Source organism: Salvelinus sp. IW2-2015, linkage group LG7 (assembly GCF_002910315.2).
Source record: "Salvelinus sp. IW2-2015 linkage group LG7, ASM291031v2, whole genome shotgun sequence".
NCBI lineage: Eukaryota > Metazoa > Chordata > Actinopteri > Salmoniformes > Salmonidae > Salvelinus > Salvelinus sp. IW2-2015.
The window spans coordinates 22,289,765-22,307,718 of NC_036847.1; the positions used below are offsets into that span (position 1 = coordinate 22,289,765).

A 17,954-nucleotide genomic window follows, 5' to 3' on the forward strand; every position below is an offset into this window, starting at 1 on the left:
GGGGAGGAGGATTCAGGAGGGAGGAGAAGGTGGCAAAGAGCTTCCTAGGGTTAGAGGCAGATGCTTGGAATTTAGAGTGGTAGAAAGTGGCTTTAGCAGCAGAGACAGAAGAGGAGAATGTAGAGAGGAGGGAGTGAAAGGATGCCAGGTCCGCAGGGAGGCGAGTTTTCCTCCATTTCCGCTCGGCTGCCCGGAGCCCTGTTCCGTGCACAAGGAATGACAACCGGGCACAAGGAATGACACAAAGGAAGACGTCCCTTTTTGCTAAAGATCGAGGCCTTTTTCCCGGATCAAGAATTTGTCTTCCCTGCGGTCCAGTGGGACCTGAATATCTACCCCCTCTCTCCTCACAGCACTCTTAGCCACCACATCGGTATTCTCATTACACTCCACACCCACATGGGCGGGATCCCAGCAAAAGCTTACCACCACTCCTCCCATCCTCTCCAATTAAATTAAATAAAAAATAAAAAAATTGTAAAATGCGCCGAATACAACAGGTGTAGACTTTACAGTGAAATGCTTACTTACAAGCCCTTAACCAACTATGCAGTTTTAAGAAAATACCACAAAAAAAGTAAGAGACAAGAATAACAAATAATTAAAGAGCAACAGCAAATAACAAAAGCGGGGCTATGTACAGGGGGTACCGGTACAGAGGCAATGTGTCGAGGTAATTGAGGTAATTATGTACATGTAGGTAGAGTTATTAAAGTGACTATGCATAGATAAGAACAGAGACTAGCAGCAGTGTGGGGGGAGGGTGGGGGTGCAAATAGTCTGGGTAGCCATTTGATTAGCTGTTCAGGAGTCTTATGGCTTGGAGGTAGAAGCTGTTTAGAAGCCTTTTGTACCTAGACTTGACGCTCCGGTACCGTTTACCGTGCGGTAACAGAATGAACAGTCTATGACTAGGGTGGCTGGAGTTTTTGACCATTTTTAGGGCCTTCCTCTGACACCGCCTGGTATAGAGGTTCTGGATGGCAGGAAGCTTGGCCCCGGTGATGTACTGGGCCATAAGCACTACCTCTGTAGTGCCTTGCGGTCGAAGGCCGAGCAGTTGCCATACCAGGCAGTGATGCAACCGGTCAGGATTCTCTCGAAGGTGCAGCTGTAAAACCTTTTGAGGATCTGAGGACCCATACCAAGTCTTTTCAGCCTCCTGAGGGGGAATAGGTTTTGTCATGCCCTCTTCACGACTTGATCCAAGCATGAACTGTGCTTGGACCATGTTAGTTTGTTAGTGATGTGGACGCCAAGGAACTTGAAGCTCTCAACCTACTCCACTACAGCCCCGTTGATGAGAATGGGGGCGTGCTCGGTCCTCCTTTTCCTGTAGTCCACAATCATCTCCTTTGTCTTGATCACGTTGAGTGAGAGGTTGTTGTCCTGGCACCTCACAGTCAGGTCTCTGACCTCCTCCCTATAGGCTGTCTCATCGTTGTCGGTGATCAGGCCTACCACTGTTGTGTCATCAGCAAACTTAATGATAGTGTTGGAGCTGTGCCTGGCCATGCAGTCATGAGTGAACATGGAGTACAGGAGGGGACTGAGCACGCACCCTTGAGGGGCCCCCGTGTTGAGGATCAGCGTGGCGAATGTGTTGTTACCTACCCTTACCACTTGGGGGCAGCCCATCAGGAAGTCCAGGATCCAATTGCAGAGGGAGGTGTTTAGTCCCAGGGTCCTTAGCTTAGTGATGAGCTTTGAGGGCACTATGTTGTTGAACGCTGAGCTGTAGTCAATGAATAGCATTCTCACATACAGTAGGTGTTCCTTTTGTCCAGGTGGGAAAGGGCAGTGAGGAGTGCAATAGAGATTGTGTCATCTGTGGATCTGTTGGTGCAGTATGCAAATTGAGTGGGTCTAGGGTTTCTGGGATAATAGTGTTGATGTGAGCCATGACCAGCCTTTCAAAGCATTTCATGGCTACAGATGTGAGTGCTACGGGTCTGTAGATATTTAGGCAGGTTACCTTCGTGTTCTTGGACACAGGGACTATGGTGGTTTGCTTGAAACATGTTGGTATTACAGACTCAGACAGGGAGAGGTTGATAATGCCAGTGTAGACATTTGCCACTTACTCACATCAGCTGCGGACAGCGTGATCACACAGTCGTCCCCACACATGTAACATGCTGATTTAAGTTTCCCTGCATTGAAGTCCCCGGCCACTAGTTTTCCTGTTTGCTTATGGCGGAATATAGCTCATTGAGCACGGTCATTGATCCAGCAACAGTGGTAAATAGACGGCTACGAAAAATATAGATGAAAACTCTCTCTGTAGATAGTGTGGTCTACAGCTGATCTTGAGGTACTCTACCTCAGGGGAGAAATATCTCGAGACATTATGGGGTATTGTGTGTAGATTGATGAGGGGAAAAAACACAATTTAAACCTTTCACGACGTATCAATCCCGGATCCCGGGAAGCAGACCCCCCACCCCACAGCGACTGGATTAGCATAGCTAAGCAATAGACTTCACAATATGATAGTAAAGCATCTTCTAAATATCATTAAATCAACAGTCCACAACCTAATGAAAGATACAAATCTTTGTGAATAAAGCCACCATTCAGATTTTAAAAATGTTTTACAGGGAAGACACAATATGTAAATCTAATTTAGCTAACCACGTTAGCAAAAATACACCAATATTCTAACTCCATCAGTTTCTTACTCCTTCAGGTGCTAATCACACAATTCGGCTCAACTAAGATATTGATAGCCAATAACCTATAAAAAAAAGCCATCAGATGACAGTCTGTAAACAATATTCATGGTATAGGATAGTTTTTTGTTAGAAAAAAAGTGCATATTTCAGGTAGAAATCACCAGTTTACAAATTGCACCGACCATCACAAATTGACTAGAATTACTAGATAGAGCAACGTGTATGACAATTTACTCATCATAAAACATTTCATAAGAATAGACAAAGCATAGCAATGGAAAGACCCAGTTCTTGTGATTTCAGACCATAATTTCAGATTTTCTAAAGCCGTTTTACAGCGAAAAACACAATAAATCGATAAGTTAACATCCACATGTGAAAACGTTACAAGAGCATCGATTCCAGCCAAAGAGCGCTATAACGTAATCACCGCCAAAATATATTAATTTTTTCAACTAACCTTCTCAAGAATTCTTCCGATGACACTCCTGTAACTCATTTTACAATATACATATACAGTTTGTTCGAAAAGGTGCATATTTAGCCATACAACCGTGGTTACACAATAAAAATACTAGGAAATCAAGCCTCAATTATGTCTGACGTCATCTATCAGAGTGATCTAGTTTAATTGAAAAGCTAATCATATACTTGAACTAAAAAAACTACAAGGGTTGACAGCAAGTCGCAAGACAAAATTAGTTCTTAATCACCTGATTTAATTTTAAATAATATCCTTACTTTTCAATACAGGGTTGGCCTAAGTGAAGCTATATACCAACAAAATGGCGAAATAGGCGTTTAAAAATATTTCGACAGAAAACACATTATCATTTTAAAATATGCTTACTGTTGAGGCTGTTCTTTCCCTCAGATTCTTGGCAAATGTATCCTTTCTAATGTTATAAACGTCTTTTGGTCGATAGATGTCCTCTGTCCTTCGAAATGTCCACCACCAACGACCGACAACCACTAAAACGTGTCCAAAACTTCAGAAGTGCACATCAAAAATAAATTCCTCTAGAATCGCACTAACGGATATAAATTGATTATAAACGGTTCAAATTTCAACTAGTCATTATGATGTGTTTTTAACAACTATAACCGACTGAAAACATGACGCGAGAAATATGCTGGTTAGAAAAGATTTGGGAACGAGGCAGGTCCGATGGCTTCAACGCTTGAGGGCGCACGTTGAGACAGGGGTCTCTGTACATTTTTGGTCCATTTATAATGGCTGTGAAGTCCCAATCGTTTTCATTGAAAAACGTGATGAACGTACAGACATCCCAGAGGAAAGACGTAGGCAGTGTCGGTTTCTTCAAGCATTCCACTGTGGCCTTCATAAACAGACCCCAGATCAAAGAGGTAAAAATTTCCTGAATTGAACCCTGTCATGAAAAGTTGCTGTAGAATTGTTCTGTACCACTCAGAGACAAATTCCAACTTCTATAGAAACTAGAAGGTGTTTTTCTATCCAATAATAAACAATAATATGCATATTGTACGATCAAGAATTTAGCACGAGGCAGTTTAATTTGGAGCACAAATATGTAAGCGGAACAGCACCCCCTATAGTTGCAAGATTAAACCATTTTTGAATAAGGCTGTAACGTAACAAAATGTGAAAAATGTCAAGGGTCGTCTGAATACTTTCCGAATGCACTGTATATGTACATATCAACTTCCATTTCCTCGTACCCCTACACATCGACTTGGTACTGGTAGCTATCATTGAGTCATTGTGTATTTATTCCTTGTGTTACAATTTTATTGTATATTTTTTATTGTATTCTGCATTGTTGGTGTAACGCAGGGGTGTCAAAGTCAAATGGACGGAGGGCCAAATAAAAAATTTAGCTACAAGCCGAGGGCCGGACTGTTCGAATGTTCATTGAAAATTTTTTTAATTGACGCATATAGTCTAGTGAACCTAATTGAACCTACTGAAAACCTAACAAATATATTCCAATATGATCAGATAAATAAAGCAATATTTTTCTTATGGCTCTGTCAGTAATCTTTAATTTTCAACAGACACAAAAGACAAATTTCCTTTATATAAAAATCCCCATAACATGAACATTAAATGAAAGAAACCGGTATTCAAGGCACCATCAGTAGCCTATATTTTCTATTTTAGCAAAAGTGGGCTAAATTTACTTCAAAGAAAAAAACAATAATAGCAATTTTCTATCATCCACTCAACTGAAATATTTTTAAAATATAATTGGATTGAAATACAATAAAATAAAGTGCAAAAATCTATTAATCAAAAACAACACTTTGGTTTAAGGAGAAGTAACATGCAGTGAAAACAAATATTAAACTTTAACTTTTAAACTTGAACTGAGTAAAAACTTAAATATGTGATTGCACAGTAATGTTCACTTGTTTGAGGTTGAGGGTGATACTTGTGGTGTCCCATCTTTTCCACAAGTTCATCAATGTTCGGGGTAAGGCTCTGAGCTGAGGAAATCCTCAGAATTGAGTGGAGGTGTTCAGCAGTAAGTCGACTTCTGTGTGATGTTTTGTTCATCAAAAGAAACAGTTGTTCACACAGGTATGTGCTGCCAAACATAGACAACGTTTGAGCAGCCTGGATGCGCAGCTGGGGCATTGTGTCGGGGAGGAAAGGGCGAACTCCGCAGCACCCACTGCCGCATATTTTGCCCTCAGTTGCATCATTGCATTGGAGGTCAATCAACTCCATTTGGAGGTTTGGTGGTGAGCTTTCCACGTCAACAGCAAATGGGTTACCGAGCAGTTCCAACCTGCTTTTTTGTGCTTTCAAAGTCAGCAAATCGGCGTCGAAAGTCAGCGGCAAGCATACCTATTTTATCAGCCAACTGTGCGCTCGGGAACGCACTGGTAGAGAGCTTCTCTTTCATGGTCTGGCAGCTGGGAAAGTGGCTCAAATTTTCTTTTCCGCATCTGCGTCTCCCACAGAGTCAGTTTGGTTTTAAATGCCTTCACTGTACTGTACATATCAGAGATTCTTGTTCTTGTTTTTGTCCGCGTGTTTCGTTTCATAATGTCGTCTCAGATTATACTCTTTCAGTACCGCCACACTTTCTCCACACAGAAGACACACAGGTTTTCCAGCTACCTCCGTGAACATATACTCCGACTCCCACCTTGTTTGAAACCCCGGTTCTCAGTGTCCACCTTCCGTTTTGCCATTTTTGATGGGTATCTGAAAGTTAATTTTACTGTGATGCTGACGACTGCTGTGGCCAATAAATATTGAAATGAAGCAGCCTACTGCTCGGTGCGTCACCGTTGCATTGTGGGAATGTAGTATTGGTGCGTGTAAAAGATCTGCGGGCTGCCGGCTTGCTGCGGTCTGCTGGCCGGTTCTAATAATAAATCAAGATCATCCCAGGGGCCGTAAAAAACCTTCTCGCGGGCCGGATGTGGCCCGCGGGCCTTGACTCTGACATATGTGGTGTAACGGATGTGAAATGGCTAGCTAGTTAGCGGGTACGCGCTAGTAGCGTTTCAATCAGTTACGTCACTTGCTCTGAAACCTATTAGTAGTGTTGCCCTTGCTCTGCAAGGGCCGCGGCTTTTGTGGAGCGATGGTAACGAACGCTTCGTGGGTGTCAGTTGTTGATGTGTGCAGAGGGTCCCTGGTTCGCGCCCGTGTCGGGGCGAGGGGACGGTCTAAAGTTATACTGTTACATTGGGAAAGGACAGTAAGTAAGCATTGAAACTGTTAGTCTACACCTGTAGTTAACGAAGCATGTGACAATGGAAAATTTATTTTATTTTATTTGAATATAAAGGGCATGTATAATGTTCATTCACACATTCAGATCATCAATTTATTTTATATTGGCTGATGCAATTGTCACTGAAAATATCAATGTCATGCTTAGATGTTTTAGTCTGAGTACCAGTTTGTTTAGTTCATTCTACTCTTTGCCAGTCCTGTCATGATAAACTTTAGCATAATGACATCGAGTTCAAGGAATGGAATGTTAGATAAACAGACTGGTACCCATGCTGGCCATAGATGTTTATTAATTAAGGTCATGATGCTGATGATTGAATATTATGATAATTCTGGTTGATTTAGACATATTTAATGTATTGATGTTTGTGTAATGGACTGTGAAAAGTATAGAACAAATACATTGTATTATATTCCATTCTATTCTACAGCATCGCGCCTGCCGCTTTTGACAAGAACGTTTGGTCTGTAGACAGCAAGACGTCATCATTTTACTGTTGTTGTGGCGGCAGACCAGTGAAGCGACGAATGAGTCAGCAGAGTAGGCACTTCCAATACAATCAAAACGGAAACGAGATCTTTTAAAAACAATCAACTCGATCATTTTTTACAAGCAAGGAAATGGCAGTTCCTGCTGTCCCGAATCTGCAATTGAACAAAACAGTAAGTCAAAACTCCCCAGAACGTAACATCCATATTGACGAAACAGAATTGGAGAACATCACGAACAACGATGGAAACGGCACTCTCCCATTACATTCTCCGTGGACTTTTTGGCTTGATAGGTAAGCTCACCATTTTATCATTACTTAATGGCGATTCTTTCAATGCTTTCATGGGGATGAGTTTGTGTCAACAAAATTGCATTTGCGATAGCTAGAAAGCCTTCTTGCCAAAACAAAGGAGTAGGCCTTGCAATCAGTTATGCGTATAACGCCGCAATAAGGCAAGATGACTAACATATTCATTATACATTATATGATTATTACACTTGACTATAAGTCTGTTTTCGCAATCACGATACATTGCTTCTTATTCCTCAGCTGATTTGATACCATGCGCACCATTAGATATATCGTGTTCTCAAACTCAGTCTTTGATTTATTTTAAAACTTCAGATCACCGCTTCACTGTATTTGTAAATACGATTATATTATGGGAGGTGTACACATGACCTGCAGAAATTGGACTTTGTCTATTTTCATGAACACTGAGTGTTTGTATTGGGGCATAGTCTGTTAAGACCTTGGGTTGGGGAAAGCACTTGGCCCTCTGATTTGTTGTAAACATGTTTTTTATGAAACATCGGCCTAGTGGTGAAAGTATTTATTTCCAATCTCAAGACTAAAAGTCAAATCATAGGCTGGTCTGTTTTTGTTTAGGCAACTGCCATCCATTGACACTTTAATGTGGGCAATTGTTCTCTGTCTTGGTTTCAATTTAGATGTAGCTTTTTTTCTAATAAAAACATGTGCATTGTGATGGATGTCACAATAATGGCCATAGATTACCATTTTGCATATACAGATATTTCCTTTCAATGTGTTTTTATTGAAATTATGTATATCCATCAATGTACTGCTCTGGCCAAGAGAGAACGCAGACAATTTAAAGGGGGTCATTCTTGTTTACTGCTGGGCTAGAGTCCAGTGGAAAGGGGATTGACACCTGATCTCCGATCTGGCTGCTTTGAGCCTGCTTTGAGCACAACCTCTTTTGGCTGAGTTATCTAGTAAGGCCTGTTTACAGAGAGTGGGAGGAAGGCTTGCTATAGGTACAAAACTAAACAGGTTATTTTAAGACTGATAGATAGATGATAAATTAGTTTAAATATTGATGTTTTGTAGTGCTGGGCGATTCCGAGTTCAGTTTCGTTTTGTGATTTTTTTTAGGACTGATAGATCATGCCAGATGCAGAGTTATAAATTAGTTTAAATATTGATGTTTTGTAGTGCTGAGTGTTTACGAGTTCGGTTTCGTTTTTGAAAAAATAGTCCGTTTTCAATTTCGTTTTTTAATTTTTTTTTTATGCATTATGTGGGTTCAGTGCTGTAACACAGAATAAACCAATTGATGGTAATGACTGTCCATTTACTATGACTTATTGGGCTCCTGAGTGGCGCAGCCGTCTAAGGCACTGCATCTTACAAGTTAGATTCATCCAATGTCTGTCATGTTTTTGGAATACGTGATGGCGTCGTCGCTGCCTTCACTGCTCCCTGTGCGCACTGAGTGCTAGTGCGCATGTGATGTTGGTCTATATAAACCGGATGCAACCCGGATATAGACGGTTCATGAATCGGCGTTTTCTAACATGAGTCTCCAGTTTTCATTATACCACTGTGCTTGGGCCCCACAGGCTTGCTTGGTAAGAACCAACGAAAACAAGCAGCTGCATGCGCAATGTATTCTGATCATTGTAGTTAAGGACCACGTTTTTTCGCTTAAGTTGGACAACATGTCTCAGAGAGAAATCTCTCTAGAGAAACGCCATCGGTCAACGAAGAACATTTCAGTTAATCGCTCAGCACTGTTTTGTTTATCTTTCCTCCAGATCTTTACCAGGAACAACGGCAGCAGAATGTGAATCAGGTCTGAAAAAAATCTACACTGTGCAAACAGTTCAGGTAAGGTTTGCGTGTTAGTTTAGTTGAGTTTTACGATCTGCCTGCATCACATCATTATACATACACGTGTACTGTACTTTTATGGCTTTGTTTATCAATAATAATGCAGCAATAAGGCAATAATATGAATTTGAAAGTCATGGTAAAGAACCAATTTTTCCTTGCATCTTTTTGAATAGAGCTTTTGGAGTGTGTACAACAATATACCTGGAGTGTCCAGCCTACCACTGAGATGTAGCTATCACCTAATGAGAGGGGAGAGAAGACCACTCTGGTGAGCCTAACTCACCTAATTCATACATAAGTCTATGCATATGTGTAAATTATATTCTATGACCTTTCATTTACTCTTGTCTTTCTATTTCATCCAGGGAAGAAGAGAGTAATGCAAAGGGGGGAGTTTGGAAAATGAAAGTACCCAAAGAAAGTACTGTAAGTACAATACAAGTAATGTTATGTTTTAATTATTCATACAAATTTAATTTATCATGTTYAGTAAATGGGTGTAGTATTGGTTACATACTCAATGTGTCTTCATTTCCCCAGCCTGCTGTATGGAAGGAGTTACTGCTGGCCACTATTGGGGAACAATTCACTGATTACTGTGCTTCAGGTAAGAGTGTGAAGAGAGAGAGAGTGCATTGTGTGCAGTGTTTTTCAGACTCCAACTGCAGGTTTTGGTTTACATGGTCTGTTGTCAGCTTGTACAGTCATGTATAATGAGTCAGTGTTACGAATCCCTTTGGCCTGACAGTCTAGGGGGGGATGGTAATGGGACCCGTAACATAACTCATGCAAATTATAGTGACAAAGAGTGAGAACGAAATAACCATGACAACTAATATCTACCGTCAAACACTCAGGGTTTATTTACAAACACACCGTAATGGGGGGAGCAGGATAAGGGGCTAAGCTGGACCCAAGGAAAGAAATAATAAGTATCCACAAACACCCCTAAGCTAGACTAGCCTACTTCAACAGCTAACTAACCAAAAAACAGTGGGTGGTCCGCCCAGTTCTAACTAGTGTATTTAACAAAGTTTACCTACGGGTAGTGTATGCCCATGGGTGACCTGTCTGGTTACCCCCTTTTCCCACTATCAAAGAAACACTCAAACACCATAACAAAACCAATACTCACAGGTGGGGACAAAGTGACATGTAGTTGCAAACCAAACGAGATCTACAGACAGATGGCATTGACAAAGAGAATTGAGCTCTASAGAACACAACTGATAGGGTTTTTAAACCAAGGGAAAGGGAATGTGATTGGGTAGGAGAAAAGGAGCAGGTGTCTTCTGATTAGCGATTGATGACTGATTGGGGAATGATGATTGTCACCTGTGAGTAGGGGAGAAGGAGAGGAAAGAAATACACAGGATACACACAGAATACCTGTATCCGTAACAGTCAGTCAACCATACAGAATAACTCTGTGAAATGCCATGCTCATCCAACGGTTTCTGGGCCTTTCCTTCGGATGCCATCCTGTTCTACATTCCTCAGATTGTTCAGGTCCTGCACTATGACAAGATGGGCTATGAGAGAGTACATCCAGTGGGTGGCCCAGAAGTCTCAGCTCTTGGCCCACCAGTTTATCTGGAACATGAAGACTAACATCGGGGATCTGTCGGTGGAGATGATTGAGGAGATAATAGGTTCTCAGTCTGGTGCAGTTAAATACTACTTCAACAAAATCACCAACGTCTCCGCCATCATCAAGCTCACCCCAAAGGGAGATGAGAGGAAGAGGGCATGTCTCAAAGCTCTGTTTGACAAGGTCTAACAAGGCTGCTACCTGCCCAGTAACCCAGAGGCCGTTGTACTGGACATTGAGTCTGGAACACCCATACAGAGTGCTGCCAAGGCCTTGTACCTGGCTAAGTTTAAGGTGAAGTGTTGTGGGGTCAGTGAGCTGGAGAGGAAGGGTCTGCGTTGTCAGACTGACTCCCAGGATGCGGAGCTGGGCGAAGACGTAACTTGCAGGATCGTCTGGCAGGTTGCCATCTTTACAGTAAGATGACTGCAGACAGGACGTGCTGGCTCTCCAGATCATTTGTCTAAGAACATCTTCCAACTGGCGGGACTGGACCTGTTTGTGTTTCCCTACAGAGTGGTGGCTACCGACCCTGGGTGTGGTGTGATCGAGTGTATCCCAGACTGTAAATCCCGTGACCAGATGGGCAGACAGACTTTTGGATGTATGAGTACTTCAGAAACCAGTATGAAGACGAGTCCACTCTAGCCTTCCAGAAGGCGAGGTATAACTTCATCTCTAATATGGCTGCTTACACCCTGCTGCTCTTTGTTACAAATCAAAGATGGACACAACAGGAACATCATGCAGGACAGCAAGGGATGCCTTATCCACATCAACTTTGGCTTCATGCTTGAGAGTTCTCCTGGTGGTAACCTGGGCTGGGAGCCAGACATCAAGCTGACTGATGAGATGGTGGTGATCATGGGAGGCAAGATGGAGGCCATACCTTTCAAATGATTTATGGAGGTGTGTGTCAGGGGGTACCTGGCTGTCAGGGCCTACATGGATGCAATGGTGTTTCTAGTTACTCTGATGCTGGACACTGGACTACCATGCTTCAGAGGACAGACCATCAAAGTGCTGAAGTAGCGACTCAACCTCAGTATGAGGTTGCTGCTTTCAAGGTCATCCAGATTTGCTTTCTCAGCAGCAGGAGCAAGACCTATGATATGCTTCAGTATTACCAGAACCAGATCCCATACTAATGACCTGCTGCAGTATTATCACATACTGAAGACCTGAGACCTGTCTGATATGAGTCTTTATTCTCTATGTATGCAGTAACCTCTGCTTTAGACTGTCTGTAAGGTCAGAGGATGTCCTATATACAAAGTAATTATCCTTGGCTTGCTAGCTAGCTAGCATCCAGCAACTTGTGCACTTTATAGATCGTTGTATTTCACCCACCTAATTGGACCCTGATCAAGAGCTGTTATACTAGACTAGAGAAATCACACTAACCAATCACACAACCTCTAACTGAACTCCAATACAATCAGCAAATCTCACGGTCATCAATTTATTGATGCAATCACATACTAAGTGTGTGTGTCCAGTAGTCAAAAGTGATGAGTAGATCTTCTCTCCGGGGACATTTCTAATGGTGGCGCTAGTGACTATCTGTCTTGAGTCAATCACATACTGTGTGTGTAGCTGCTCCAATGTAGTTGGGTCCAATTCAGAATAAACCAGTGTTTTGTTTACCTACTAACCCTCTAACTCTGCATGTCTCACGACCAGACCTTCTAGTAGTAATGTCTTACATGGATTTAGTAGCGGTATTAAACAGGTGTGTGAGATTCTGTTTGGAGACATTGTTCTTTCTGCACAAAGAAATATTTAATTCACCTTCAACCTTGTACTTCAATCTCCTGGATTTGCTTTTAGTCTGAACGGTTGCATCACCGCCTGGAATGGCAACTGCTCGACATCTGACTGTAAGGCGCTACAGAGGGTAGTCCGTACGGCCCAGTACATCACTGAGGCCAAGCTTCCTGCCATCCAGGACCTCTGTACTAGGTGTCAGAGGAAGCCCCAAAGAATTGTCACCCAAGTCATAGCCTGTTCTCTCCGCTACCGCACGGCAAGTGGTACCGGAGTGCCAAGTCTAGGACCAAAAGGCTCCTTAACAGCTTCTACCCCTAAGCCATAAGACTGCTGAACAATTAATCAAATGGCCACCCGGGTTATTTGATTTAGTGTATTTACACTGCTGCTACTCGCTGTTTTATCTATGCATAGTCACTTTACCCCTACCTACATGTAAAAATTACCACGACTAACCTGTACCTCTGCACATTGATTCAGTACCGTTACCCCCTGTATATAGCCTAGTTATTGTTATTTTATTGTTACTTTTTATAATTTTTTTACTTTAGTTTATTGGGTAAATATTTTCTTGCCTCTTTCTTGAACTGCATTGTTGGTTAAGGGCGTGTAAGTAAGCATTTCACGCTAAGGTCTACATCTGTTTTGTTCTGTGCATGTGACAAATAAAGTTTGATTTGATGGTGAAGAGCCCAAAAGCAATTTCTCTAAACCTTGGCACAAACAGAAGGGTAGTATTAAATGACAACTACACTCCTCTGATGTTATGCTAGATGTTACCTTCTTAATGTGTGACAACATATGAGACTGCTGTGAGAATCTCTTCAAAAACCCTGCTGTTGTCACGCTGTATATCAACTTTCGGTCTTTATGAAGATGCTTTACCTGATTGTTTGTAAAGCGAATTAATCTTACATCTGTCTCTTTATATTAGATGGTATGTATTTTTGTTCTGAATGGATATATTATTAATATATAATTAATTATTTGACTTGGATGTATAAGATGAAATACCCTATATGTATTATAGAGTGTGTTTGTAATATAACATAGTCGGCTATCGGTTAAGAGCATTGGGCCAGTAACTGAAAGGTCGCTGGTTTGAATGCCTGAGCTGACTAGGTGAAAAATCTACTGATGTGCCCTTGAGCAAGACACTTATTCTTATCCAGAGTGACTTACAGGAGCAATTAAGGTTATCTGCTAAATGACTAAATGTAACGATGTAAAAAGTTTACAGCTTTACAATATTCCATTGTAAAATTGTACCTCAAAATACTGAAGGGTATTGATGTTTTTCTGAAATATATATTTTTCTCTGGTTATGTTTCAGCGGATGAGGTGGTTGGTGTTAGTGTCAGCGTTCGAGACAGAGAAGATGTTGTTCAAATCTGGAATGGAAATGCCTTTTTTGCTAACGAAGCAAACATCCTAGGAAGGATCTATGAACTTCTTCCACAGATAACTTTTAAAGCAGTATTTTATAAGCGTGAGTACTTTCAATCTTGTATGACATGATAAAAACAAGAGTAAATTACATGGTAGTTCACCCATCAAAACAACGTTACTCTTCCCTTACTATAAATGAGCCTATTGATAACTCATGAGATTAATGTGTTTGTTTCTATTTCAGCACATGAGGAGCACCATGCCTTCGAAGGAGGTCGCCCAAGACATTAGCAAGCTTTGCACATTTGACACTTTGTTGTTTTTGGTCTTGGAAATTGACTGAATCTTCTGAGCTCTACTGTCTTTCGTAAATGTGTTATACAATTACTTCAATTTGGGCAGACAGAAAATGTCATAGCTGGGCTTCATTTTAGGATGACTGATACATGTTCTTTAGTGTTCGTTTTTTTTATACAAAGATATTTAGCTAAACCACACATTTTATCTCAACAGTGCACTTTTACCAGAGCCTTTTAGTTGTTTTCACAGTTTCCTGATCTTACATTGAATTTACATTGTTCCCTGATTCTAGAATGATGGAGAGTATTTTCCTCAAGCCAGTATTATTCATACAGTTTTATGTGAAAATGTTGCACATTCTAATTGTTTATTTATTTTTGGGGGTTGGTAGTTTGTTTTTGGCAGGGGGGGGAAAGAAATCTGTTAACTGTTACTGGTTGTTAGATTTGTCAAATAACACCAACTTTTTTACAAAAACTAAATCACCACTCTGCGTGGTACCAGATAAATGCTATAGTTTAGTTTACCCTGAGTGTTTTGGTAATTAGCAGTGGGTCATTGTACAAACACTCAATTGTTGTTTCAGAAATGCACAACAGCCCTTTTTCATTTTTACTGTAATGGACAGGATTACTATTACAGTATCTTCAGTTCACTAATGCTGATTTCTAAGTTGTGCACTCATTTATTATAAACTACATAATTGTGGTTTAATCAAGGAATATAGACTACGCCTAGATGGGTATCAGTTTTCTGAAGAATATCAATTGCATATATCAATTGGTTCATTCTAATTTAAGTCCTACAAACTTTAAAAGAAAACCATTTTGAAATTCAAAAAATGATATGATGTATGAACCGTGCTTTGGGTTGAATGAGTACTTATCTTTACCAAAGACCTTTCTAACCCTCTCTCTGTCATGTGTGTGTGCACAAGCATGCATGTGTGTGTGCATGCTCCCTGCCAAGCTTTTTAAGTTTTGTAACCTGTTGGTTGTAATTGTCATCAGATGCGGTGTCTGTAGTTGATTGATGAGCTTCTCTGTGACTCAGGTCATCCATGTTCAAACACTAAGCACATTAATTAGTGACGTTTTTGTTGAAAGAAACAAATAATCGTACATAATGTAGCTGGACTTTCTGGCCGTTTTTACTATAGCGCCCAGTCAAGGTGAGATCTCAACTGATTGTTAATCTTTGGAATGGTGCCTTGTGTTTTCCAAGGGTTTCAGTCTTGAAAGTTGTTTATTTTTAACATTGAACCAGTCAAAATGTAAAATCTATATTTTTGCTGATAGATTTTGAAATGTTGGAAAAATGAAATGCTAAACAATCCTGCCTTGTTGTTATCTATGGTCTCTGGTGCTGTTTTTTGTTTGTTTTTAATCAGGTGGCAGTGATGTCATCAAATGCACAGTCCAGTGTCAACTGTTTATCTGTTTGCTAACGGTGGTTACTGAGTGAGTGTATGTCAATCGCTTCTTATCTTGCTCAACAAGACGTGCCAAATAGCTAGCTAGTAGCTCAGGCTACACATTGATGACCCGGTAAGTAAATGATAGTATGCTGTTATTGGATAGCTGATGCCATTTATTCATCTCGTTAGCTAGCCTAGTCAGCTACTAGCCAACATAGGCGGAAAACAACCACATCAACCCGTTGTTTAGCTAAATAACATTAACGTTACAACAATGACGAAGTGGCTTTTAACAGCTAGTTAACTAACCAATATTTTTGATGTTCTCTTGGATAACTAGTTAACGTTAACGAATTCCAATGTTGTTCGGTAACTTACCTATCTACGACTGCTAGCTGTTCGCTACATTTACTTGCTAGCTAACGTTAGCTTTAATACCAAATATGTATTCATAAATAAACCAAGATAGACCACAGCCAGTCGTTAAAAACGACAAGAAATTAGTCATAGTGGACAGAACAATAAAGGAGTTAGGCAGAGTCAAGCACGAGCTTGAGATCCTATTGGCGCGTTCTAGCATACATTTGCATATTTCCGTTAGGGAACGCCTACTCTGAAGTGCGCGAGTGCAATAACGCAATTCGCCTTTGCACTTCTCAGCAACGTAATTGTTTTTTTACTTTAGCAAAGGGTAAAGTTTACACAATGTAACATTATAGTTTTGGCAACAGAAAACTATTGAGATCAAAGGTTTCATCAATGATTTTTTTTTCTGAATTTCGGCCAAAATCCATCTTGTTCCTTCTTCTATCACTGCTGGCCACTAGACTTCCTCTCACCAACAAATTTGGTAGTAAGTGGAACCGCCAAGCGGACGCTTCACATCTATACATCCGGTGTTATATCTTGTTCGTTGTTCTGTGTTAATACTAGCTAGCTAACGTTAGCTAGAAAAATACATTTCAATGGTCCGTAGCTATGTTGTTGTAGATATTTTGCTGTCTTAGCTAGATAACGTTAGCTAAAACAATGCATTTCCCAGTGGTGGAAAAAGTACTAAATTGTCATACTTGAGTAAAAGTAAAGATAACTTAATAGAAAATGACTCAAGTAAAAGTGAAATTCAACCAGTAAAATACAACTTGAGTAGAAGTCTAAAAGTATTTGGTTTTACATATACTTAAGTATCAAAAGTAAAAGTATAAATTATTTCCTTATATTAAGCAAACCAGACGGCACAATTTATTTAATTTTTTTACGGAAAGCCAGGGGCACACTAACACTCAGACATAATTTAGAAACAAAGCATTTGTGTTTAGTGAGTCTACCAGATCATAGACAGTAGGGATGACCAGGGATGTTCTCTTGATAAGTGTGTGAATTGGACCATTTTCCTGTCCTACTATTCATTCAAAATGTTAAGAGTACTTTTGGGTGTCATGGAAAATGTATGGAGTAAAAAGTAGAATACAATTATTTACGAATGTAGTGAATTTGCCTAGTTAAATAAAGGTACCAAAAGTAAAAGTTGTCAATATAAATAGTAAAGTACAGATACCCCCAAAAACGACTTGAGTAGTACTTGAAATAAGTTTTAATTAAGTACATTACACCACTGGCAWTTCCTTTTTTCTCGCTGTGAAATGCCCGAAATGCCCCATTTCAACAACACCAGCTAAGAACTTGTAGCCTCATAAGACAAATCGACTGTCCCTCTTCTGTTCCCATGCGTTTGGCAATCTGATTCGTGGATGGATGTGGCCCCCATCAACTGGATGAATGTGGCCCCCACACATACTATGCCCATAGCGTCTTGTACCAAACCTGGAGCTTACTAATAACAACTGCAAAGAGTTTTCAGTTGGGCAGGTGTATGTCTGGCAGGTGTGCTGTCATTAAAGCATTCACATTAGATGTAATGCACTGAAACATTATCACCCCATGCTGTTTTGTATATTTTTGCATGGTTTCCAATGTAGTTATTTAGGCTAGAAGTTGCTACAGGATATGTGATTCTCCATACCCTTTACAGGTTTGCTAATGGAAAGCCTCATACAAGGAATTTTAACTAACCTGTTATTGATGATATTTTCTTAATTCTCAATTCTATGGAGAAAAAATGTCCATGTCCAGTTGCAGGTGGTTCTACAAAAAACAGCGAAAACTCAGAAATATATTAAATCCACATTTTGCACCTAGTGATGAGTTCCCTCGCCATTTTAGCTTCCAGACATCTTGCAAATCCCAACATCTTTACAGGAACCTGCTGTTGTATTTTTGGGGGTGGAATTTTCATTGTTGGACATAAGACTGTAAAAAACATCAAATCTGTTCCCAAGTATTCCCACGGATAATAGAGAGACACGACGTGATCGTATTCAAATGTAAGCAAGGTTTGAAATGATTATGTTTTAGTCAAACTCTTTATCTGTTTGTGCTTCTT

The 17,954-nt window shown here is 40.5% G+C and overlaps 1 protein-coding gene across 2 annotated transcripts; it reads left to right on the plus strand.

Moving 5' to 3' along the window:
* The first annotated feature begins 6,308 nt into the window (after positions 1 to 6,308).
* On the plus strand, positions 6,309 to 15,429 carry LOC111966603 (eukaryotic translation initiation factor 4E type 3). Of its 2 annotated transcripts, XM_023991396.2 has the most exons (8): positions 6,309 to 6,373; positions 6,843 to 7,196; positions 8,966 to 9,038; positions 9,218 to 9,312; positions 9,410 to 9,470; positions 9,585 to 9,651; positions 13,739 to 13,894; positions 14,039 to 15,429. In XM_023991396.2, exons 2-8 carry the CDS (start codon positions 7,033 to 7,035, stop codon positions 14,083 to 14,085), a joined length of 663 nt encoding a protein of 220 aa, XP_023847164.1. In that variant the 5' UTR covers positions 6,309 to 6,373; positions 6,843 to 7,032; the 3' UTR covers positions 14,086 to 15,429. The 2 variants fall into 2 exon arrangements, with proteins under 2 accessions (XP_023847164.1, XP_023847166.1); XM_023991398.1 differs by lacking the exons at positions 6,309 to 6,373; positions 6,843 to 7,196 and adding an exon at positions 8,670 to 8,779.
* Positions 15,430 to 17,954: the final 2,525 nt, after the last annotated feature.